We start from the raw sequence: 27580 nt of genomic DNA, 5'->3' as shown, positions 1-27580 counted from the left end.
CATGAGTAAAATTCCTTTAAACAACACACAATTGATATTTATAATTCTTCCACAGCATTCCATCTTTGTACCAGAATATCGGATGACGTTATGGTTCAATATTGAGCACTTTTTATTGCAAAAAACATTTGTCGGGGCACCTGCATTTTTTAATCAATAAAACAAATCCTACTTGCATTAACAGTACCCAACTGGGAACAACTCTATTTCGGTTGGTGTCGCAGTTACACGACATCTGACCCAGAGTAAACAAGATATGCACTGTGAAATTGAATTAACGAATGTTTGTATTGTTGTCGTAGGATAACAAAGTTGTGTCAAATTAATTTTATTTCATTTCATTCATTTGTTTACTACTTCTGATATTATTTTCGAATGAAACGAAATTTCAGAATTAACTCTAGTATAAATTTGGGCGACCCAGAAAAAGGTGTTTTATATGATTTTGTTGACATGAAATTTTTTATACCCCACTCGGTTTAATAAGCTGCAAACGGACGGAGCTTAAGTTGCAAATTGTCCTCTCTTTTCCATGTCTTTGATATAAGTGTCAATCGAATCCTAGAAATAATACGATACGATTGACGAAAATAAGCTATTCTTGAGTATTAACTTTTTTTAATTTCAGCTGTACGAAAATTTGCAGACCGTACAAATCACTCTCACTCTCACTCTCACTCTCACTCTCACTCTCACTCTCACTCTCACTCTCACTCTCACTCTCACTCTCACTCTCACTCTCACTCTCACTCTCACTCTCACTCTCACTCTCACTCTCACTCTCACTCTCACTCTCACTCTCACTCTCACTCTCACTCTCACTCTCACTCTCACTCTCACTCTCACTCTCACTCTCACTCTCACTCTCACTCTCACTCTCACTCTCACTCTCACTCTCACTCTCACTCTCACTCTCACTCTCACTCTCACTCTCACTCTCACTCTCACTCTCACTCTCACTCTCACTCTCACTCTCACTCTCACTCTCACTCTCACTCTCACTCTCACTCTCACTCTCACTCTCACTCTCACTCTCACTCTCACTCTCACTCTCACTCTCACTCTCACTCTCACTCTCACTCTCACTCTCACTCTCACTCTCACTCTCACTCTCACTCTCACTCTCACTCTCACTCTCACTCTCACTCTCACTCTCACTCTCACTCTCACTCTCACTCTCACTCTCACTCTCACTCTCACTCTCACTCTCACTCTCACTCTCACTCTCACTCTCACTCTCACTCTCACTCTCACTCTCACTCTCACTCTCACTCTCACTCTCACTCTCACTCTCACTCTCACTCTCACTCTCACTCTCACTCTCACTCTCACTCTCACTCTCACTCTCACTCTCACTCTCACTCTCACTCTCACTCTCACTCTCACTCTCACTCTCACTCTCACTCTCACTCTCACTCTCACTCTCACTCTCACTCTCACTCTCACTCTCATTCTCACTCTCACTCTCACTCACACTCTCACTCACACTCTCACTCTCACTCTCACTCTCTTGTGCTTTGTCGACCACTTGGCTGCAAGGGCCTCGTCGGGACCGTATCGGCTCTGTGGCGGACATGACTGAGTATTGGCTTATCTTTTGACACTAAATAAAATCAGTTCGTTTTTTATGTTTGCTGAACTGCTTTCAATGTAGAGAAAAAATAAATAATTTATCTTTTAGATAACTCGTCTTGCTCAAACCTCTGTAGGGGAAGGAGGAGGGACCTTCATCATCATCATCATCTTATTACCCAGCCAGGCCTTTTTTATAATGTTCGTTCTCGGTGGTATCAATTTTATGGTCGTACGTTAACAATGGCGTAGTTTGTTGGAAACTAGCCTTCTGAATTTTTTTTCTTTGACACAAGCACATATAAGTTGCAGAAATCTCAGGTACTTATAGGATTGGCCATCCCGCTAATCTTGATTTATTCACTCTCGTTACTGCGGAATCTTTCAGTTTCCATCAATCGTTCACGGTGAACGTGGACGGCGTTACATTCCAAGTTCCATCCGTAAACCGAAACTAGTTTGTTTTGTCGTAGGTTCCCTACGAATGTGACAAAAATATTTATGTGTCTGAATATGGATTATGAGTACTATGAATTTTGTAAATTAAAGCCTTTCAACAGTGTTCCGAAATTGTCACAAACGATTTCTCACGCTAGGATTGCAGTTCTATTTGTGAACATCTCAGAAATTGGTTTCAATCAGAAGAACAGAAGAAAAACCAATTCTCTACTAGGAATCCAATTGTCGGAGACAATTATAAATAGATTCCCAACGATATACGAACAAATATCTAATTGTCGACAGTAAAAAGTCATTCATCGAATCTCAGAATTGAGGGAGGAGGGCGATTTTACACAGCATAAAGCATCTTCGACTTCGCTTTCATCCTAATTTTCTATCGAAGTCGATGGAGCCGATTCGTTCTTTGAATTAATTGTCACAATAAGAGCGCTTTTGCCGATTGAAATTGTTCACACCGCCGTGAAAGTAATTGTACCGCTCGGGCTTTAGATTTCAAGCTCGAACGCATCGGAATTCATTTCATTTGACGGCAAAACTGTGAAGTGACTTTGGCTTTTATCTCCGCCAACGCTGCTGCTGCTGCTGCTGTTGCTGCCACCCAAGTCCTAAACACTAAGACTGTTTCATTTCAAGCATAAATAAATCTCATAACCACACAATTGAAAGCTTCTTCTCGATTCATTGAATTCGATAATACGAATAACGAGAAATGCTCCGGATTCACACAATTTCCAGCACAATTGTGGGTTCTGTGCTCTGTGCATGTGCCGGGCTCCTGCTACTGCTGCTGTATAGGGATGTGTATATACACATCCTTGGAACGAAACGCATAGCCAGGATTCAGATGCGCCGAAATTTCCAAAAGCAGGAGAGTGGGGGAGGAATGCCGTCTTGATTCGTTCGATGATCTGTGTGCTGTGTGCAGATCTGTGGCAAACGGAGTCGGTCTCTCTGCCGGCTGTGGGTCAGACCTCTCGCACCGGCAGCTGGAACCCCAAGAGGAAACCGTCTGCTCGTGTTTCTTCTCGCACAGGGAAGCATCCCGACATATGCGTTTATGCATGGGTGAAAGATTATGAACTCAGTTAGAGGATTTAAAAGTTTATTTCATGCGGAAGTTTGCAGTTTACGGAACGGGCTGCTGGGTGCCGGGAATGTCGGCTCCTCTTGTGCTCTCAGAAGACAATGCCGATGTCGATTGTGGTATTTGTTGAAGGGAAATTAGGCCACCAAGAATTATGCACCAGCTGTGCACGAATGGTAAATGGCGGAGAAAGAGTAGAGTTTTGCAGCGTTCTAGGACAGTAGGGTGAAACTTTGAACGGCCATAAAAATTGAAATTCATTTGATTGCAAGCACACGTACTGAAATCAGCACTGACCAAACTGTCGGCTCACGGCCGAGAGTGGATAGTTATAGCATAACACACACAAAACAGAAATTTATCATCGTCGGCTGCAAACCCCAAATAGAGCCCTCTGCAGGTAACGATGTCCGCCGTCATCAATCATTCTCGAAAACTGTCGGAAGGTATTCCGATGGCTTCCGCTTCAACAATGGTAGATGGAATTTTCTTTCGTGTTCACTTTCCACTGGATAGGTGGAAACTGTGCTGTTGACTTTCAATGGAAAGTGTCCTTCGCTGAAATCGCTGGTCGTGTAGTCGTTAATGCTTTTTTAATTCATTCCCGTCCATCGACACAAACGTGAAGGCGCAATAAAGAAGTTAATTCAAATTGCGATGAAAAAAAAAATCAATCTCCGCTCTCACGAGTGATGGTTTATTTATATCGGGGAAAGATTTCGGAAATGTGTTTCCCCCGTCCATACTTACTTGAAGCTTTTCTCGGAAATGTCCTGAATTTTGTTGTCGACCAGCTTCAGCGACTCCAGCCGGAGTCCTTGGAACGTCTCGTCATCTACGTTGTGTATAAATGTGCGTGACATGTCGATGTGCTTTATCGTTCCGTGGAGGAATTCTGCGGAGAACAGAGAGAAAACAAATAAAGTTATAAAGGACTGATTTGGATTTTTTTTTGGGAGGGTGGTTTAGTTCTTTTTCTTCCTTACACGGAAGGGCGAAACCAATAATGACTCTCGCAATTAAGAAGGTAACGCTCGGTGTTCCATTGGTTGGTTGTGGGTAGGCGTTTCAATAGGAAAAGTTTGTCGGTTCGCATTAGCATTTCGGCTGATTCAATTACCAACTTGATGACAGGTTAATTGAGTCTGAAGGATTATTCAAATGATACCGACGGCGGATGAAGTCATAGCGACGGCGAATGGTTGCGATGCCATCCTATAGCAATTAGAATGACACCGGTGCCGGTGAACCGGTGTGGTGAGGTATTGATATTTTTTTAATTTTCTAACTTTGTTTTAGTTTCATAACTGGTTCTTTGAATGCACGAAGTGAAGCGCCCGAGCGGTCCAAGGCACTTTCTTTAGGAAATAAATACAACTTTTTTCTCTAAGCTGTGAGTTCCGATTCTCCTTTTATTTTATCCAATTCGCTTAACTAAACATTCTTAATCTAAATTCCTACCGACCGCACTCTACATGCGGAGTTTGTTTACTCTTACCTACTCTCTGTTTATCTCTCTACCGCTCTATCTCTGATTTATGGAATTCTCCATGTGTATGGAAAACTCCGATATTCTTATTCGAAAATCATGTATGAATCCACTCTAAATACTAGTTGGAACAGATATCTTATTAATCTTATTAAGGGGCGCTACATCTCCCCCCACTCAATGAGTTTTAGGGGAAACTAGAAGAGTTTTCCCTAAAATTGGTTCGTAAGGCTAGTTTTCCTTTATAACTGACTATATATTATTCTAATTTTTGAAATGTTACAAATTGTATAATGCAATAGCTTTTTTTATATGAACGGATATAATTGTTTAAAAATGTGATCTTGAGTGGCTTTAATATCTGCATATATATATTTTAATATCTTAATGTATAATGTTTTTGATAAATTGATAAAATTATATGTATGTGTATATCTGTATTTGTTCTATTTTTATATTGTACGTTAAAGGTTGGCGATTTTCCAAAACAGTAATCTAACATCAAAAGTGATGTTGCTGCCTGATAACCAAAGCTAAATAACGTAGAATGCTATACCTCCTACAAATGAGCTCGACTTGTTACAAAGAATCTGAATGTGTAGATTAATGTCCTTTATTTCATTCTTAATTTCCGGTTGTAATTAAAAAACTAAATTCCTTCAACTCTGTAACTGTAAACTAAAATGGTCATATCTCATTAAAGCTTCCCAAAAAGTCTTATCGATTATCATTGCTAAGCGTTTAAAGCTTCATTCAAAAAATTCTTGGTGCAATATGTTTGTTTTCATCATTCTTGCTGAATATATATTTCCCCCTTTAATTCATTGTTTAATCTTTAATCTTTAATCTTCTTTAACATTCCTTAATCTTCTTTATTCTTTAATTTCCTTTATTTGAATTTTTGAATATTGGAGGTTGTGAATTCCTCTCCCATGATCCTTCTTCTCTTTTTTAGCGCTACTTCATTTTGGTTTATTTTTATTATTTGATAATATCATATTCCAATTTTTATTATTTGATAATATCATATTCCACATTTTTAGTTTCCCCTGAACATTCAGGTATGTATTGGGACATACATGCCCTTACAGGAATGCATTCCTGGCTCTCCAGTCCTTCGGTACATTCAAAAGCTATTATTGCCGTTGATGGACACATTCTTGTTATAAATTGGCTGTAGACAAATATGGCCCAACATATTACCTTTTTTAAAATTCCCACTTCAAAGTGTGTTTGTTTAAATTAGAATCACACCAGTTTAAATTATCGATAAGTACATTTCCCCATATTTCCCTGTTCATACAATTGAAGTATGGGAGATATGATTATGTTTTCCAAACAGAATAAACAGTTCTTACAGAATAGAATAAATTCAAACTTTTTTTCTCGCTCATAGCATCTGCTGAATGCATCGTATCAAATGCATCAGCGATTTCTCATAATTGTTATTTTTTAATAGTATTTTTTTTTTGTTTAAAATTATTTAACTGTACTTAACTAGGTTTTAACTTAGCTTTAATTACGGTCTTCATCCACAATATGCCGGAGGTTCGACTATTCTTTGTACTGGTATTACGACGACGCACCAAATCCCGCTGGCCTGTGGTCGCCGCCACCGACCGTGGTCTCTCGTTCTCACAGCGTTTCCATTATTTCAATCCATCTCTGTCATCAAACTGCTTCTATTCTTCGTTGTTGCACTTTGTTTACGCATTGGATAGTGTAAGCCAATTATTATCACCAAAAACTCGATCGCGCATCTTCTCAATGATACTTTTTTTTTGTTCATGTACGAGCGCCTCACCGACATAATCGGTCTCACGCGCTGCCATACTCGAATCCTGTTGTCTCACAATACTCGTAAATGTTTTCCTCAAATTCACTTTATACACTGTTTGGCAATCCCTTCGAGCGAGCACTAATGAAGTTTTTACGAATCTGCGCCAAACGCCAGATTTCAGATTATGCACAAAAATTTCTCCCTACTGGAACACTTCTGTCACTTTATTCTGGGTTGAAATGGCGTAAGCACTCGTGATAGCTTCTAAATAATTACTCAACGAGTGGGCTGCTGTCCCCACTTGAACAGCATCCCACCGCTGTCACCAAATGAAGCGCCCGAGCGGTCCAAGGCACTTTCTTTAGGAAATAAATACAACTTTTTTCTCCAAGCTGTGAGTTCCGATTCTCCTTTTATTTTATCCAATTCGCTTAACTAAACCTTCTTAATCTAAATTCCTACCGACTGCACTCTACATGCGGAGTTTGTTTACTCTTACCTACTCTCTGTTTATCTCTCTACCGCTCTATCTCTGATTTATGGAATTCTCCATGTGTATGGAAAACTCCGATATACTCTAAATACTAGTTGGAACAGATATCTTATTAATCTTATTAAGGGGCGCTACAGAAGTATCATAGAACAAGCATATTTTAGGCCACTATTCTGCCGTTCTACGCATAGATGTCCCATGTTCCAAAATCACCAACTGAGAAAAACGCAATCAAAGTTTTCTCGCATATTTGTCTACCAAAAGCTTTAAGCATTTCAATTTAGCAATACACCGGATTTTTCATAAGCACTACACTATTGTTTAATGAAATGTGATGAGATCCCCTCACTGAATCAATCAAGCTTGATTACGGGTTTAAAAATTCATAGTAGGACTGTTATGCCTAGAATATCAACATGGGACAATTGAACTTGATGTTGTTTTTAGATATAATGGGAACAAACAATTTTTTCTTGTATTTTTCCGAAAGATTATGCGTAGAAACATCGTTTTATGAAGAAATGAGTGATCTTCAACACCTTCGCAGAATATAAATCTCATTGTTATTAGGCAAAAAAAAGAGTGCATTAGGCCTGCTGAAAGTGTGACATGAAATTCTAGTACTTGAACCGACTTATTCGATACGGATCTACGAAAAAATACATGGTGGGACAGTTATGAATAGAATATCAACATGAAACAATTGAGCTTGATGTTGTTTTTTAAAAGTTGGGAATAGACTATATGTTTTTTTTTGGGTTTTTACATAAGATTATGAATAAAAACTACGTTTTATGAAGAAAAGTGAAAATCGTCAAAAAGTAACATGGGACAGCTATGCGTAGAACGGCAGTTATTCCTGTGTATGATTCAAATCTTCTGTGTATGATTCTAGACTTAAAATCAAGAATTTAACGATTAGGTTTTTACATCCTAGATTTCGTGCTTGTCGTTTAGTCATTGCTTTCAACAAGTTGAATTACACTTTGACCATTTTTTATTATTTTCTTACTAGCTGACCCGACAAACTTCGTCCCGCCTAAAATTTGTTTTTTGACCTTAAAAAATTCACGTTTTCTCACTAAGCGCAAGTTCACGGTGTGGGAAATATGAGGGACCTGTTTGAATTATATTAATTTTGGAGAAGTTCGTTCGACACTATCAATTCAAATGTCAGTCGAGTCTCTATTTGGATGATTGAAAGTTTGGATGGAATAACATACAATAATATGTAAATATAATTGTCAGTGTAGAGAAACGCAAAATCCTATGCGATTGACAAACGCAAGTTGTCGCGTGTGCTGACAAGCAAGAAAACAATCAAAAAATCAAGTGATTAAATCATAAATGTGCAAAAGAGAGCACGAATCCGACAGGTCTTACAAAGAAAAGTGAAGGCTAATTTTAATGCGTTCTATGATTGAAGTTGATTTTTTCGCATCATTCAGTATACGATTCTTGGTACATTCACACGTGAAAAAAATGCAGACAAGCAGACGACACACGGGTCCAATCACAGAACTGTTCATTGATTGATCTTCAAATCCACCCCGTCGAATTTACCTTTTACTATAAAATTCCTAGTACTACTACCAAAACTCATCATTATAATATCAGATTATTTTCGGACATAATTCTCGTTCAAGATTTTTCAACCATTTGCAAATAACATGTTTCTACGTTACATGGAATAAATGTTTGCTACAGAAAATATGATAGAATGAAGACAGTCACCAAAATTTAGTTCTGTTTGCTTGATTGGTTCTTGAATTATGGAGAAATGTATGGTCTATTAGTATGGCAGTCCCCCCACCCCATTTTCAGAGAGACGGGAGGAGTGTCTATTCATCATAGAAACGTCCCCTAAAAACTTCGCATACCAAATTTGGCTCCATTTGCTTAAGTGATTCATATATATTTTATATATCATCATATATATCATATATATCATCAATATGGGTATCAAAAGAAAGTCCTCGACTAGTAGAACATAGAAGATCATGAAAAATCCAATTTCAAGACCGCAGTCCCCAAACAACTATTTACGTTTTTGAAAGATTTCCTTCAGCTTGACCTGTTTGTATTAATGTTTGAATGTTTGTAGGGTTGTCCCACATTAATAATTAATTGACCCCGTTCCTGTTGACTAATTGATCTGAAATTTGGAAGACACCTTTAATTCTACTGTCATTATAAAACTCCGTAATGAAAAATTCAATTTGGCCGTCGCTAAAAATGTCTGAATGACTTGACTTGGAAGACACGAAACATAATAAACAACATAAATTCAAAAAGGTGCCTTCCCCTCAATATTGGTATCAAATGAAATGATTTGACTAATAGAATACAGTACATCATGAAAATATTCCGAAGAAAATTAGGTAAGAAATAAACGTTGGATTTCCATCATCCACAGTTAGTTGTTTAATCATATACCCCACGATTTTATTTTAGTCACATCATTGTCCTAGATTAATGAAGTAACTACTAACTGCTACTTGTCTAACTATTTTCTAGCTTTTAGTATATTAAACTGTTTAACTTGAAAAGCTTTTTTTTACTTATTTTATTTTCTAGTTTATAGTAAATTATCTGTATCATTAGTATACTTCTCTACATTACATTAAAACCATTCAAACAATGTTTTTTTCAAAAATTTTATCTCTTACCTAACTTTCTTCGGAATATTTTGATGATGTACTGTATTCTATTAGTCAAATCATTTAATTGAATACCAATATTGAGAGGATTTAAAAAAAACATGGTCAAAAATTTTTGGCTTGCCTCGAATTTTGTTGTACAGTAAAATTTGGTATGGTATTTTGTAATATGAATATATCAGATTACATTTAGATTACGGAAACAGCTTAACCCAGAACAATGTTCGTTTTTAAACAATACGCCAGAATTTACATCAGTTCAACTACAAAATCATAGCACGACACCAAGAAAATTGATTTAATGGAATGGTAGAATTGAAGTTCATTGTGTTCAATAGGTTTTCCCAGGTTTTTGGACCCGCAGGTTAGTTGGCCTTAATTATTAGCACTCAAAACATATTCACAATATTAAATGTTTAATCCTGTTCTGATTATTTATCAAAACCAGTTCGAACATTACACCTGAAATATGTTGGCATTGATTTCTAACAGGTACTAGCAACAAATTTTCCCGCTGTGCCCTTTCCAACATTAAACCTTCAGCTCTCTCGCTATATAATGGATCCATTTCAAAGTCTGGTTTTGTGTCATTCCTTGATTTGATGAATGTTGAGGGAATTTCGTGGGTTGCTTCTCAGGTTTATGCTTTAGAAATAAGAATAATATCCTAACTGGCTATGAGATAATTGATACGATCTCAATGTAAAAAGTTAAGTTATGTAAAATTTTTTTAAATAAAAAAAACTATATAATCCCACCCAGTTGTCACTGTCACAGATATCAATAACAAGAAAAAATGGTAGTAATACACTAGAAAAGCGTATTACTTTCATTTTTCCTTGTTATTGATATCCGTGACAGTGACAACTGGGTGGGATTATATAGTTTTTTTTGACGTAGAACTACGTATTTCATTAAGGGTGCCAAATCAGAAAACAGGTCACGTTTTTATGAAATAAAGTTAACGTTAATAACTACTGCCGCGAACGGATTTTGACGATTTATATACCAAATCGGAAATTCCTCAAGATTTGTTTGATATTATATACATCACAGTCCCCTGGTGTGTAAATGGTTAAAATTCATGATATCTATAAGCGTTTCCATTTTTCCACACACTTGTTCTGCTGATTTGTGTGCTTTCCCGAACAGAGCTGTCAATAACGAATAACTTACCGACGAGCAACGAAGGGAAAACCGTAAGATTTAAAGTCTCCGTGAACAAAGGAAAGGAAGAAGAACGAAGGGGAATTTTTGCCTACGGTATAAACAGTGGATCTCGCTGAAGCAAACATTCAGTCTCGTTCTGTTTTCAAAGCAATGAACATCGCTTGTTCTTCCTTGTTTTGCGTCATCACATGCCTTCGTTTCAGGTTGAGCTGTGGACGCGACCAAGTAATTCATTCGCTGATGTCTCTGGCATTGCAAACATTGCATCAAACTGACGCCATTACATTAAGGTTCTGAGCAACACAATTGTGTGGGGAAGCATCAAGCTAGGAAATCGTCGGTTCACCAAGAACATAAATGTTCTGGGATTTGATCTGTGATATAGTTCCGCATGGCGGTAGCAAAACTTTATCCACTAAGGATGACAGCTACACTTATCTCGAGCATGTAAAAGTAATGCAATTTTTTTCGAGGCCAGTAATATTAACAGCAGCGTTTCTATTGAGAATAGCGCAAAATGATGAAAAGTGTTTATATTCCTAGTAGCTTTAAGCCACCGATGTATGGCTCTGCATGCATGCTATGACGAACGCTTATTTGGCACTTGGTTTACGTTGTACGAATGATGTCTATAGGTGCGATTCCACTGAGGCAATATTAAATAACATGTAGCATGATATTTGATACTTGCAAGTATTGTCATTGTTGTTGTTTCCATGCGGTGCCAAAGTTATATTGATGTAGTTATGAGATGTGGAATAATGGTGCTGGTACAACAAGTATATATTCGACTGTAGCTGAGTCTATGCCAATTGCGAAAAAGGCCACCGGCATAGCGTTCGAGGTAAATGCATTGACATGAAACAAATTGCGACATACGATCAGCTAGTGCATTGTTATGCGAGAATGCAAGAATGAATCATCAATCAATTATCGTCAACTGATTCTACAATAGAGAAAACCATTTCAGGGCGATCAAATTATTTTACTAAACAGTTATTTCTAAAATTTCACATCATTATAAAATAATATCCGAAGTTATGAACAAGCGACTTATATAAAATAACAGCGTAGTTCTACATCAATGCGGTCGTATCTTGGACACAACCTCCTATAATATACCCGTGACCGAGTGGTTAGCGTCTCACATTATCATGCCGGGTGTTCGGGTTCGATTTCTGTTCTGGGCGGGGGATTTTTCGTCAGTGAAATTTCCTTCGACTTGCACTGTGGTCACACGTATTCAAGAGCTTGCCCCTTGGAATACATTCAAGGCGTGTTCTTTGGCTTAAGAAATCTCAAATAAGTATTAATAAATGACGCTAGTTAATACATACGTTGCGACGGCAAAAGTTCCACAGGAAACGTTAACGCTATTCAAGAAGAAGACACTAGAAAAGCAAAATAATGGATGGAGGAAGAAAACAAATGTAAAAGGAAATCGTAGAGGAGTAGCTCGGCCATTGAAATCAGAGATAAGGATCGTTCCTTATCTCTGATTAGATGTTGAAACAAAAAGTTCTTCTGTGAGAAGTTGTGTGTATGAGTGTATAACACTAAAGGGTGTGTCACATCAAATTGCATCACGGAAAAAACGCTGTAGAAATTTAATTTTTAGGAGTTATATCTTCAGCTTTCGCTTATAATCAGATAAGAGTGTATAGATCACGTTGGCCATGCTTCACTGTCAATTTTTCGTAAATTTGGAAAAATGTCGTCGAACGAAAAAGAGTGTCGTGAATTAATCCTGTGCACTCATTTCGAGAATCCGGAGTTGTCACATCGGGACATCGATAAGATGCTGGGAATCGTCCAATCCACGGTCAGCAGAGTACTAAAACGATACTTCGAGAACCTAACCATCGACCGGAAGGTGAAGAACGGCAAGAACGGATGCTCCGTCAGTGAAAAAGATCACAAGCGCGTAGTTAAGCAGTTCAGACGTGATCCGAGAAGTTCGGTCCGGGATGTCGCCAATAAACTGAATTTGTAAAGGTCATTCGTCCAGCGGACCAAGCAGCGGGAGGGTCTGCGTACATACAAGGTTCAGAAGGCTCCTAACCGCGACGAAAGGCAAAACATGGTGGGGAAGACGCGAGCCCGGAAGCTGTACACCGAAATGCTGACGAAGCCGCATTACCTGGTAATGGACGACGAAACCTACGTCAAAGCGGACATTCGTCAGCTGCCGGGCCTGTTGTTCTTCTCCCCAGAGGACAAATTCAGCGTTCCGGAGGAGATTCGCATACAGAAACTATCCAAGTTTGCCAAAAAGTACATGGTGTGGCAAGCGATCTGCTCTTGCGGAAAACGGGGCGCCCCCTTCGTGTTGACCGGCACGGTAAACGGGCAGGTTTACCTTAAGGAGTGCCTACAGAAGCGCTTACTACCACTATTGAAGCAGCACGAGGGCCCGACCATCTTCTGGCCGGATCTCGCTTCGTGCCACTATTCAAAGGACGTGTTGGAGTGGTACGAAGCCAACGGGGTCACCTTCGTGCCAAAGGAAATGAACCCGCCCAACGCGCCGGAGCTTTGCCCAATAGAGAAATATTTGGCGATTATGAAGCAGGCCCTCCGGAAGAATCCAAAAGTTGTCAAATCGAATTCGGATTTCAAGAGAAAATGGATTTCTGTTCAAAAAAAAACTACAACCTGACGTTGTACAGAACCTTATGGACGGGGCAAAGAGGAAGGTGCGAGCATACGGGCTTGGGCTCGAAGTATGAATAAAAAGAAAATGCCAAAAGTTGTTTAATAGTTTTTATTTTACTGTCTAAAATTTTCAAAAGGATCGGTCTACTGGGCGAATTTCTACAGCGTTTTTTCCGTGATGCAATTTGATGTGACACACCCTGTACAAGAGATAGCTACTGAAACCCTATTGGTATATCTCTTGGAATATCCAAATCGAAAGGATACCGGGATCGCGTGAACAACTGCCACGACTGCATTGGATGTAACCGACCATAACATCATCTGGTTCTATCGAAATAACGGACGGTTACTAATATCCTAACGCCTAATTCTAGCGCCCATTTTGGTAGAGGTCTCCCTAGAAACCCCTAATTATTAGTGAATCACTAGCCCTTTACAGCGACTTTATTGTTGGGATACATTCGTAAGGTTTCTAACCGAAACCAAGCTGGAAAAATAGTTGAGGTGGATGAAAAATACCAAAAATGCTTCGGACAAACGGAGTATAAATATAGATTTATCAAAAACAAGATTTGAACGCATCGTATCTTTATATGATGGATACAAATCAGTAGATAAATCTAGGGTTCACATGGGTTCAAACATGTATCTTTTTCCATGCAGAATGTTAAGTGTTTTGATAAAATTTTACAAAATGGGTTCACACTTCTGTGATATCCCGCTAAATACTGAAATATATCTTATGCAAAACACCTAACAATAGTAGCACATCAAGGTTCTTGACGTATCAATCTGAACTCTGTTTGTTTACCTCTCTCATCATAGTTACACTCTTATTCAAGATACCACATCCTCCCCTAACAGGAACAATAATAAGAGAAGAATGTAATCTAATCAATGAAAGCAACGCTCTGATTTTCGAAGGAATATTTGCGATTTCAGTTTACTTATAATCTATGTACCTATTGTTTATCTAATCTAGAATGGATGTCCGCAGTATCTTTTTTGCATCAAAGCTCATCTATTCTTTTAGTCGAGATCCCTTATCCTCCGGAGGCACCAGAAACAAAAATAAATGATGGTGTCTGGCGCTTGATTTTAGAAAAAAAAATTAAAATATATATATTTTATCTTTTTTTTATTTGTGTTATATGTATTTTTTTAAACTAATCATGTTTTAGCTACATGTTTCATCGGTGATAAATTCGACGACGGCAACTTCACAAGTTCCTGCATCTTTATTCTTGCTTGACAAATGTTTTTACAATGCGTGGCAGAATTATTCTGATCAATCACCTCAATGGTTTCTTTAAACTTTTATTTAAATTTTCCTGTCAAATATTGTTTTCTGAACCTGAATCGATGTTATTACTCAAACAAATGTTATTGATTCATGCAAATCGATGTTAAAGTCAAAAGGTCGTATGAATAAAAAAAAATATTTACTAATTTTGCCCGTTTCCAAGTAAAGTAAACTTTCCTAGTATTTATTTGAATCCGTCTGAACAAAAGTTTACTTTACTAATTTGATTTTCGAATTCGAACATAGTTTTTACTTTGTCAAACATCTATCAACTGATTGTTTAGGTTCCGTTTCAAAACGTTTTTTTTTTTTTGGACAAAACGTAAATTCGCGATGAAAAAGGAATAGTGTCGACGTCTGGTGGCGACTTTCAATTAGGGACCATAGTTTGGGTCCCTATCTCGTTAGTGTAATACCTATCATATTAGAAGACACGAAGCCAGTTTTCAAATGTTAAAATTTGAATGAAAATGTTCACATCATGTTATTTAATCACTTAAAACACTTTTTTCCGACTTTTATTTAACCCTTTGTCTATACATTTCCAACATCATTACTGAAACTTTTCATTATAATATAAAGTTATCTTCAAAAACAATATTCGTACAAGATTTTTTCACCACTTGCAAACAAAAGTGTTTTTCATTTAAACAGAATGCCAAATTGGTACGTAAAGGTTATTTTTCATTCATCATTTAAATTTTAAAAACGAGTTCATTCCGCCTGAAAATCAATCATTTTTTTTACGCTCCCCTAAACTAGTAAACGAAGCTCAATGCCATCAATGCGGATCGTTAACTTGTTCAACTTCAAGCGCAAGATAGCAGCATTAATCATAAATCGGATATGACATCAAAACGAATGATAGTGTTTTCAGATCCAAAGTATGCTCAAAGTAAATACTTTTCAAAAAGTAAATACTTTGTTGTTTCTTTTATTCATACCAAACGTAGTAAAAACTTAATCTCACTGCTCGACTGCTCGAATGAAGTAAAGTAAAGGTGAATTTTGTTTTTATTCATACGGCCTAAAGTCAGAGAACTTGAGTTTTCAAACGCTGGTTAGTTTCTTTCGATGGAGCTCATTATACCAACACTCTCTATCAGGCAGTTGAACGTGCAAGCCAAAATTTTATACTTTTGTGATTGTAACGAGATTAACATATAGTTTGATTATTTGAAAGCATAATCTTTAAGCACGTGTTCTCGACTTCATTCACGAAAAATTCAAATTTGTCAAACATAAATTCGTCTTGGGCTGTCTCCGACTCAATAGTTGAATAAATAGAATTCGATATAAATAAAAGCTGGCCTTGGGCTTTACCCGACTCAACTGAACTCGGCGCAAATATTGGCCTTGGGCTGAACCCGACTCAATATGCTGAATCAATGGATTTTGATTTAACTACTAGCTGGCCTTGGGCTTTACCCGACTCAACTAATTCACCCGCAATGATTTTGGCCTTGAGCTGAACTCGGCGCAAATATTGGCCTTTGGCTGAACCTGACTCAATATGTTGAATCAATGGATTTTGATTGAACTACTAGCTGGTCTTGGGCTTCACCGACTCAACTTTTTCACATGCAACGATTCTGGCCTTGAGCTCTAAATGGCGAAAATTCAATCAAATATTGGTCTTGGGCTGAACCCGACTCAATATGGTGAATCAATAAATTTTTTTTATATCTACAAGTTGGCCTTGGGCTTTACCCGACTCAACTAATTCACATCATTACCTTAAGCAGAAATAGTCGCGAATGCAACGAGATATTCGTTCTGCGATGAACCCGACTCTATATTGCATCCTGAAAAAGGAAAATCTGACATAATTTCCAACAAAACTGTTTAGTTCACAACATTCGACTTTTTAATAATAAATATTCCTATTAAGTTTTTCGTTGCAATTCTGATTTCAACTTACATAAAACACATATAAATTGAGTAAATTGTAGAAACATGTTTTCCGCCTTACTGGCAGCACTTCCTGGAATAGAGAATGTTCTCTTGTCAACACTATTTTGGCTGTTTTAAAATAGCTTGTCGGTCGCAAGAACCACAACGAACCAAATCACTTTTTGAATCACATCACTACCTTCCTGCGCTATTTTATCATGGCAGGATCGCCAATGTGATATCCCGCTAAATACTGAAATATATCTTATGCAAAACACCTAACAATCGTAGCACATCAAGGTTCTTGACGTATCAATCTGAACTCAGTTTGTTTACCTCTCTCATCATAGTTACACTCTTATTCAAGATACCACAACTTCTAAACTCCTCATGAACACATAGTCATGATGGGGAAAAACATGAACAAATGTGCTTTGTGTAAGCTTCAAGAGAAGAGTAATTCTCATATTAATTAAAACCGTTCAAATACTAATATTAAGTTATGGAATACATGGACTTTTTCCCCTATTTTTTTTTAGGATAACAGTTGAGTAAAATAAATAGTCCAATTCTTGTATAAAAATGATAGAGAATTATTAAATTGATGGTTTCCGTGTAATATCACGCATAAAATCAAATTCTGATTTTTTTCTATCGATTTTCCAATAAATCTATCCATTAACCTTTTCACTGCGGCCCAGTCTCGGAGAAATTCATCGGCAGGTACGGCGCGTTATGCGAATGCCAGTCGTGGTGTTGCGCCAGACCAGTGACCATTGTGAAGAAGTGATAGACTGGCGAGAGCGTATATATACGCCTTTCGTAGTTAAAAGGTTAATGTATGGGGGAAAAAAGATACGTAAGTGATATGGTCTTGTTCTCATATCATGTTTTGTTCCTAATCTATTGATTTAATAAAGGGTGTGTCACATCAAATTGCATCACGGAAAAAACGCTGTAGAAATTTAATTTTTAGGAATTATATCTTCAGCTTTGGTTTTATAATCAGATAAGAGTGTATAGATCACGTTGGCCATGCTTCACTGTCATTTTTTCGTATATTTGGAAAAATGTCGTCAAACGAAAAAGAGCGTCGTGAATTAATCCTGCGCACTCATTTCGAGAATCCGGAGTTGTCACATCGGGACATCGGTAAGATGCTGGGAATCGTCCAATCCACGGTCAGCAGAGTACTAAAACGATACTTCGAGAACCTAATCATCGACCGGAAGGTGAAGAACGGCAAAAATGGATGCTCCGTCAGTGAAAAAGATCACAAGCGCGTAGTTAAGCAGTTCAGACGTGATCCGAGAAGTTCGGTCCGGGATGTCGCCAATAAACTGAATTTGTAAAGGTCAATCTTCCAGCAGACCAAGCAGCGGGAGGGCCTGCGTACATACAAGGTTCAGAAGGCTCCTAACCGCGACGAAAGGCAAAACATGGTGGGGAAGACGCGAGCCCGGAAGCTGTATACCGAAATACTGACGAAGCCGCATTGCCTGGTAATGGACGACGAAACCTACGTCAAAGCGGACTTTCGTCAGCTGCCGGGCCTGTTGTTCTTCTCCGCAGAGGACAAATTCAGCGTTCCGGAGGAGATTCGCAAGCAGAAACTATCCAAGTTTGCCAAAAAGTACATGGTGTGGCAAGCGATCTGCTCTTGCGGAAAGCGGAGCGCCCCCTTCGTGATGACCGGCACGGTAAACGGGCAGGTTTACCTTAAGGAGTGCCTACAGAAGCGCTTACTACCACTATTGAAGCAGCACGAGGGCCCGGCCATCTTCTGGCCGGATCTCGCTTCGTGCCACTATTCAAAAGATGTGTTGGAGTGGTACGAAGCCAACGGGGTCACCTTCGTGCCAAAGGAAATGAATCCGTCCAACGCGCCGGAGCTTCGCCCAATAGAGAAATATTGGGCGATTATGAAGCAGGCCCTCCGGAAGAACCCAAAAGTTGTCAAATCGGAGGCGGACTTCAAGAGAAAATGGATTTCTGTTAAAAAAAAAACTACAACCTGACGTTGTACAGAACCTTATGGACGGGGTAAAGAGGAAGGTGCGAGCATACGGGCTTGGGCTCGAAGTATGAATAAAAAGAAAATGCCAAAAGTTGTTTAATAGTTTTTATTTTACTGTCTAAAATTTTCAAAAGGATCGGTCTACTGGGCGAATTTCTACAGCGTTTTTTCTGTGATGCAATTTGATGTGACACACCCTTTAGAAAAAAGTAATATGTCAAACGTTATTTTTTCCTGAAAAAGTATAGAAAACATCGTAAAAATAGAAGAAATAGTGCTCGGAAATCGTCATTTAAGTTTAAGAGAGCGAACCAGTGAATCTCTCACGAGACAGTTCTTCATATGTTGATTAATTTTGATTTGAGCATGAGAAACCAAAAATATCGGATATACGCACTTTGACTTTTTGAAATTTCAACCAATACAGTTTAAACGATGCTGCTCAGCACAATTAAATTTCAGAATGAATTTTTCACTCAACAGTGCTGTCGCTCCGTAGAATAAAGCAAGAAAATGTTGAACACCTATCTTACAACAAAAATTACATAAACATTGCATTCTGAGAAAACTCTCGTGTGAATCCTGAAAAACTTCCTTCCAATTATTTCCAACCACAGTGGACACATTTTTCACTGTTTTACTCAAAGATGCTAAATTTCACATCTCTGGTGAGAACAATTTATCTCAATTATGTCCACCCTTGTCTTCTTCTTGGGCACCGACAATACGCTCAACCAGCTGTCGGCTGGCGCGTGGAATGTCAGCCTCCACATTTCCCCACTTCGCCAACTGGGACTACTCCATCCTAGTTCCGGGAAAATAGACTTTTTTTTGTTCCAGGAGTTTGGGTCCGGTCCTTCGCTGCCTTCTTAAAACCAGCTGGGTTTGTCTTGGGACAAGCTGCCGGCTGCTTGTATCGCTTCATTCCACACTCAAACTTGATTCGGAATTTATTTCACCTAAAACTTGGATTATGTAAAACAAAGAATTCGGAGTAGATTTGATCAGAGTTCGGAATTTTATTTCTGTTGAATTTCGTCATACCAATAATCGAATAAATATTTTAATCATCAAAATGGCCGGTTCCTGCTGAAATCGCGAAGTTGGAGCACATTAGCTTCGATGAGTGCGCTCACGCTGGCAGTAACAGCTTGATGGCGAGATTTTCGCTTTATTTGCATCCATGATGCATTGCACTGTAAATGAGATATCAAATAAACATACGACATTAATAATACACGTTCGCTGGTCGCAAATATTGACGATATGGCTCGTGGAACCAACTGCCCGTTCGTTAAATCCCACCAAAATCAACACCAGCATTTCGCGAGCAGCTCGACTGTTGCATGCAGGCAGCCATTTCGGGATTCCATTCTGTCCTGTTATGTGTTGTGTGGTGACAGACTCTTATCAGTGGAGCACTCAAATGAAGTGCTCGGTATGGAACGCTGCTATAAATAGCAGCGAATCGGTCTGGTTTTGGACCACACCAATAAAACAATGTCCCGATTTTCCGGATCGAAGGGTATTCGAGCAAAACATTCGGAGGGTCCGCCTTTCGTGTCATGTCTCATCGCTTCGCGTGCGGACACAGTTTTGCTCCCATTCCACCCCCGCGGAGCATGAGAGGACATGTTTCGTATGCATGTAATCTGTGCGATATCGTGATTTATGTTCCATCGTGTGAACTAAAGTGCAAACAAAATACACCAGAGATTTTTTTTTGACACTAGGTTTTTTGTGTCTACCATGACTGGTTTGGATCGCTCCGAGAAGACATCAAAGACTATTAAAATCCACAAATCTGCTAGCGTTATGCGGGTATCAATCATCGGTGTACTCCTGACTAGAACAAACTGACATAATGGCTGCGGTATATGCTATGCGTTGTCGTGCGCTAGGAGGTCACTCCTGAACGGTTGAATTAAAACGGTACTTAGCCACTCTGCAAAACCGAGAATGGTATTTGTGATTAAACCACTTGACGTATTTGCTTATTTGTGGGAAATTTTACTGCTGTACTGTAAAAAAAACTGTGGCTGGAGCCTATGATTTATTATTGATACATTCGGTACGATTGGTTTGAGGGTTCAAAAAATAATGAGTGATCAAGTGTAAGATAAAAATAAAAAAACCAATATAAACAAATATTGATAATATTCCCTTGTGAGGATTTTTCCAGGTACAGATTGTCCATTCATCCAAGATGGAACTATTGATTTGCTTCTCTTGAACATCACGGAAAGGGTATAACTTTCCTTCGCCTCCAAAAATTACAAACAACAAAATTCTGGAGATGGGGCACACTGTTGATGAATCCTGTGCCGACCCGAGTGCGCAAAAGGTAGAACATGAAATTGAATTCATCCCCGAACAAAACAAATCGTTTAAGATTACCTCTCCCCGGGAGCCGCATCCATTCAGCCTTATCGAACGATAGCATCCCGGTAATCTCGGGGACACTGCCAAGACACCACTCTCGAACAATTCGCCATCGAAGAAGAATCACACTATAAAAGCTTTATCATCATCCTAGCCACCTTCTCTTTGGGTCGTCCTTTTTCTAGGGATCGAAGAAATGCCGCTGAAAGAGTAGGGACTTCTTTTTGTCATTATCGTGTGTCCGCTTAGCACCTCATGTGGAGGGAGACTTGCGAGATAATATTATTCGAAGCGAGAGTGTGCCCGTCGTCTTCTTCGATAAACAGCCCCGGTAAACAGCTTTTCACCTGGGCTGTTCTGGGATCGAAAGACGGCCACACTCATCATCATCATCATCAGTAGCAGCAGCAGCAGCATCACACGATGCCAAGGTGACGATTATGGATAGAGGAGGAACGGCTTTGCGAGGGGTGAGAGTGTGCCCTCTTTCCTCTTTTAGCACCTTGGGCCCACTTAAGAAGATTTAACTTTTCTATAATCGCGTTATAGGATAGCGTCTGTATATTTGCTATCCACAGCTATTGGGGAGGATTTGCCAATCGAAATGGTTCGATTGGTAATGCGCTTTGAGAGAAGATATTTTTCTCCGATGGAAGCCATTATTATCGGAAGCGACGGCATACTTTCGTTGGCTCGTTGAAGTATTATTGATTAACTATTATGCATGACATGCACGAATCAAATACAGGTCGGACTCGTTTATATACAGACTCGATTATATACAATTTTGAACTCGATTATATAAAGTCTGAAAGAAAATATTTTTTTTGCATTTCAAATATGACTTATTTCAAGAAGAACTGTAACCTTGCAACGTTGCGGTAAAATTTAAGTGGCTATTACATGTACAGTGGGGTAAAAAACGTGATTTTTAAAGATTCTGCTTGAATTTTCACCAGGAATTGTTTATATCGATATTGCAGCGAAATTAAGAAGGATAGAGTTTGGGTGTCATTGAACAAATGGTAGAGCGGCTAGAGAGTTTCATTTCAATTGATAGAAACAATATAGTTTTATATGATTTTTAAGGATAAAATTAATATTAACACATTAAAAAAAAATATTAACTTTTAAGAGTCTCGACCGAACACTCGTCGGGTGCGGATGAGTTTTTCTTTGCTCCGCGTCTGATTTTTTTAGTTTAGTTTAGCGCGTTTCAACCTGTTTCGGCTCTATTCGCTGCTAGGAATAGTTTGTTGGTGGAAGTTATCGTGAAAATGGTTTCTGGTTTCGTTGTGTTAATGGTGTTGTAATGAAAAAAAAAGTTCAAATTCAGTTAATCAGTTTTGTGGTTATTTTACTGGATTATGGCGTTGTTTTTTTTTCAACTCTCTCGTGTACCGTGGTTATGTGTGTATGCGTGGTAGCTTGCTTTTTAGAGCATGTTTTTTACAGCAGTGATATTAAGGATGGAATCCACTAACCACTAATTCTGCCAGCAAAATGATCCAACTGTATCGAGAAACATCAACATCCCAGCTAAGTACTATTAACAATTTGTTATTTTTATAACCGATCCGAAATGCAATCCGCTTCAAGTCTCTCGGTGTTGTGTGCGAGAGAGAGAAAGTGTCAGTCAGTAGAAGACTGCGGTGATGGCGGGTGCGGCTGCGTGTGAGAGTGTGGCATTACGAGTGCGCGATCGTGGAGGATGACCAGCAAACATGTGATTGTATTGGTGTGGTTGCCTTGCTTCCCAGAACGGACTCGTTTGCTTCGGAAGACCAAGGTAGTTTGATTCTTTTCGTCGGTTGACGTACAGTCGAGTTTTTGTGAGAGGATTGGATCGGAGAGCATATTTTGATTGTGCGATAGCTGACGGATGGAGGCAGGCTGTTTTGTTTGTTCGAGGCAGACGATTTCGGTCACGGTAAGGCGGAGCGGACGGTGTAGCCACGCCGGTGCAGTTCTATGTCGTTGTTTACTTCTCGCAGTTGCGTGAGATTTGTGCAGTCGCATTTTCGCGCGAAGTTGCATTCAATCTAAACGACATTCTAGAGTTTTAGAAGATCCAATAGTTTTAGAGGTTTTCATATATCTAATATTGTCTTCGTGGTAAAGAGCGCATTGACTTCAACGTAACATCGATTTTCTTTTCTTTTAAATCTAGCTAGACGTTGACTTTGATGTGTATGTACAAGCGGCCATAAGATTTCCATGCAAGAATATTCAATGTAGTGTGCGTTTCGACCATGAGAATGTTACGGAGGTCGAGAGAAAAGTTTGAATTAACTTACATTTGTCTCTTTTGTTCACCCATGTTTTTTCTTGGGATTAATAGTTCACCTTGAATGTCAGTGAGTTCTTCTTGTATGTATCTCCTTTTCGGTTTTTTTTGAATAGAGGATTGACGTTGCTTTTCCTTCAATTATGTCATTCTAACCCTTACTACAAGAACAATGATTTCGTTAATAATTGCTCGACTGATTACTTGAGAAATTGTTAGTTTTTATTACAAATCCAAATCGCAGGTATCAAGTTTTCCTTTTCGAGGTTCAAATATAAATTGCAAGACTAGGTTCAAGATGCTAGAGTCCCAATTCGGAAAACTTCCGTGATTTCCGTGTATCACAATGGAAGAGCATGACGTGCGACTAGGCACAAGTATTAAGTCCGATCCGAGTCTGATAAGACCTTATCACCTGACCCTTCAATATATTCAATCTTCAAATGCATTTGATTTTCGAGTTTTTGCTCCGTTGAACAGAGGAGACTTTTCAGGTTACCGTTCAGCTGCTACGAAATGCATTTGATGTTCGAGTTTTCGTTTCAACGAGTAATTGGGTCCACGCTTACAAAATTAATTCACTTACCAGAGTTATGATCCTTTTGCAGAGACCTTTTCAGGTCACCCTTTAATATCTTCACGGCTACGAAATGCATTTGGTTTTCAAGTTTTCGTTTCGTCAAGTGATCTCTAGTTTGCGTTAGGATAATCACATCACTTAACAAAACTATTTCGCACCATTTTTTAAGTAAGGCATAATGTACATTTTAGTCATTGAGGGTCTCAAAAAGCATTAATTAAAAGTTGCTACAGGAGAACCTTGATTATCCGCAGATGTGGGCTTCAAACAATCCATCTGTAAGCTCATGTAAACCAGTGGTCATATAATGTGAAAACCATGACCAAAACAAAACAGTAAGAACCTACCACGCACTAACAAATCTCGGGAATTACCTTATTAGGGTCGTCCAGCAGCGTATCGTAGTTAATCAGCAGGAACGAGGTACTCACACATATACGCATTCCCACATAAACATATACATACGCATTCATCGAGTGCCTAAAAAATAGCTATCTCGAATCTTCAAACTGGACTTTCTGGAAAATGTTGATTCCCACGAAGAAAAAAACTGTATGCAAAATTTTATCTCAATCGGACTGTGTTTGCTAGTGTTGAGTTTTTTGAAAACCGAGAAATCACCCAAGAATAGAGTACCATTCTGAATCATATTTCGGACAGCTTCATATTCCGGACACTCTGTAAAAAATAACTTGAAATGCTTTATTCCCTGATGATATAACTAAAGAGTTACTTTAACGAATCAATTGTGATATTAATTTTTTAGTTATATCATCAGGGCATTACACTGATTTTCTTTGTCGAAATCCCGATTTCATGAACTCCTTCCCCCCCTGGGTGATTTTAATTTTTTCGAAAAACTCATACTTTGACGTCTTTGCGACAGGGAGATCCGTGTAATTCGCTTCTCGCAGTCGCCAGCAACGCTTTGTGGAAGACCAAAATTTGGGTTCGCACCATGACAACATTTTCACTTACACATCGTTACTTGTGTGCGAATTTTTGACCGATAACAACACAGTTCCCCTATTCCCCCAATCCTCACGTGACATCTTTAGTTGCCGAAACTGAAGAGACTCCTGAAACATTGGTTGATTACACCAAGGTTGTTTACGCGTTTTTTTACGAGGTTTTTTAGGAGGTTTTTTTTACGAGGATTTTCCAATTAGCGAGGTTTTTTTTACGTGGGTACCTGAGCGATATTACATCTTTCACTCCGCTCACATTGGCGGTAATCAATGCTTGCGACAATACTTAGCACTTATGATGGAAATTAGTGCCGCACTCTATCACGATGCTTACGTAGATTTTAGGTAACTTGTTTTTTTTTTACGCGGATTTTCCAATTAACGCGGTTTTTTTTACGAGGTACGTATCCCCCGCGTAAAAAAACCTGGGTATACTTTGAAGGGGGCATAGAAATAAATATTCATAAATAAATAAAAAAAAAATTAAAAAAAAGCAAAATTCGTGATATTCTTAAATGGATTGCTGCAGATATTCACCGTTGGTTAAACGGTCCCAAATGAATCCGACGATAAAAAGCTTCAGCAGAATGCCTCAAAAAATGAATCTTATAACTTTATTATACCACGAAACTTTATTTAAAAACAGAGTGAAAAACTCGCGTCTATCTCGTTCGTTGGCTGCGAGATAACTAACCTGGTCGGAATGTCGACCGATTCTTCTCTGACTTTTTTGGGACTTGAGCGACTATGGTCGTGTAATAAGGAACAGTGAGAGTGAAACGTTCTATCATAATCTCTTAAAATCTGCACTAAGGTATCAGGTGCCAGTGCTATATAGCGCTCACACCGAGCACGAACAAGGGTATTTTCTGAAAATTTTCCGATGCACTATGTAGTTTCAAATTCCCTGCAGAACCACAACCGGTTGATACGATTTTTTTCGAACATTCACGTTTCCTTACTGAGTGAACGTTCGTGAGTTTAATCGCGGAACTCTTCATTGATTAATCTTCTAATTGACCATTCACGATTTTTAATATGAATTTTAATATAAATTTCCTGTTACTTCTAATAAAAGTCGATGGGTCTGAGCCTAGGCATACGGACGGGATCTTAACATAGGACTGTGATTGTGTGTAGTAATTGTATTTGAATTGAGCTTTCTCATTGATCAAAATCTATTTTGTTTCTCTTTTGATATAATACATAAAATGGAAGCCCTAAAAACTGTTTCTTGTATGAACTTGTATCCTATCCTATGGTATCGGGTTAGATGAGAATCCGTGGTAGAATTCGGAACCACATTCTGTTCAAAAGTGTACACAGAAATACCATTGAAGCCATTACAGGGAAAAACTGCACTCCAGGGCCTAAGTCCCGCGCCTGGAAAAGAAGAGTAATTAATCCATCTATTCCACATCAATACGTATTATCACTTACCTATCACTTACCATCGTCGCCGGGGTACTTAGAAAAAACAAGAAGCGGTCTGTGATATAACCGCAAGGTAGACGTAGGACTACCGTTGGCTCGGTAATCAATTATTTGAAATTGAATCTGAATCAATTCTTAATGAATGAATGAATATTTTGAGAGATTTCTGAGAGTTTTTTGTTAGTGTGTAGGTGGCTGAGTAGAAGTATGGATTTGTTATTAACATAAAATTCAACTCTTTCGAACTTGTTGTTGGTCCCGAAACGAACCGATGGAATTAGAGTGGCCTTGTAAAAACAACTGAAGATGTTTGGTACATGATTCATTTTTGTTTTCGTGATAATCACACGAGATTTTTCATGACCACTCCATGCGCAGAATAGAAACTGAGGGTTGGACGAAATAAAGTCTATATCACCTAGCAGAAAAATCATTTCGTTTTTATCGTGATATGGCTATTTTTTATGACTGTTCCATGCAAAAGCAGAACATAAACTGATACCTACTATCTTAAAGTTCGAATCGCAAGTCAAGCTTTTATTCCTATTCCATATATGATTACATAAATTTAATAAAGGTTTTTTAAATGCCTTCCACATTAGATATATAGTTTACTTTAATTAATCAGTAATTCCAAACGAAATCGTCCTAAAAATGCAGATTTTAGAAACTTGTATTTTTGATTCCAATGAAAGTGTGTATTCCGTTTGGGTTGTAGGGAATATGAGTTTTTCACAGCAATTGTGAATTTTTTTACTCAAGCGTAACTTTTGAAAAGGGCGTATCGATTTGAGTAAGAGAAATCTTTGATAATTTATATCTCAAAAACTATGAGTCGTACCGAAATAGTGTCTTAGAAAGAGTTATAGAGTATTGATGGTTGAATATGGAAAAAAATGTACACTGAGAAAAAAAATAGTACTCTTTTTTTTATTTACAAAATAAAAATTCAATTTGCAATATCCAAAATACATATGTTTTGATTTTTTTTAAATTTTTTCATACAAAATAGAAGTCATGCAGAAAATTCAAAAAATGGGCCCAAGAAGGTACAACTATTTTTAACGAACTTTGTGGAACATCGAATTTTTAGGAATTTTCGAAACTTCGTGCTGTGAAATGTAGTAACCTTGCCTCGGCGCAAAATAAACTTCAAAATAAGTAGTCCGTATTCGTGGAGCAATTTAATCTGTATCAGATTAGCAGACACGAAAATAATTTTAAATTGCTTAAATTTGGATGAAAATCCTTACTCGATGTTGTTTAAATACTTAGAAAACAGCTTAGAGCAGCAGAAACTTAACGATTCTTCTATAAATCTCTTTGCATTTCCGTCAAAACTTTATCC

At 38.3% G+C, this 27580-nt stretch overlaps 1 protein-coding gene across 1 annotated transcript in view; it reads right to left on the bottom strand.

Annotated features, from left to right (window-relative positions):
* LOC129778873 (chaoptin) overlaps positions 1-27580 on the bottom strand; it is a 510710-nt gene that overhangs the window by 123012 nt on the left and 360118 nt on the right. Inside the window, exon 3 of the mRNA XM_055786025.1 lies at positions 3869-4013. Within this exon, the coding sequence (XP_055642000.1) occupies positions 3869-4013 (145 nt within the window). The remainder of the gene's footprint in view (positions 1-3868; positions 4014-27580) is intronic.

The sequence above is a fragment of the Toxorhynchites rutilus genome, chromosome 3, assembly GCF_029784135.1.
Source record: "Toxorhynchites rutilus septentrionalis strain SRP chromosome 3, ASM2978413v1, whole genome shotgun sequence".
Lineage (NCBI taxonomy): Eukaryota > Metazoa > Arthropoda > Insecta > Diptera > Culicidae > Toxorhynchites > Toxorhynchites rutilus.
This window is presented reverse-complemented; position numbering and strand designations above follow the sequence as displayed.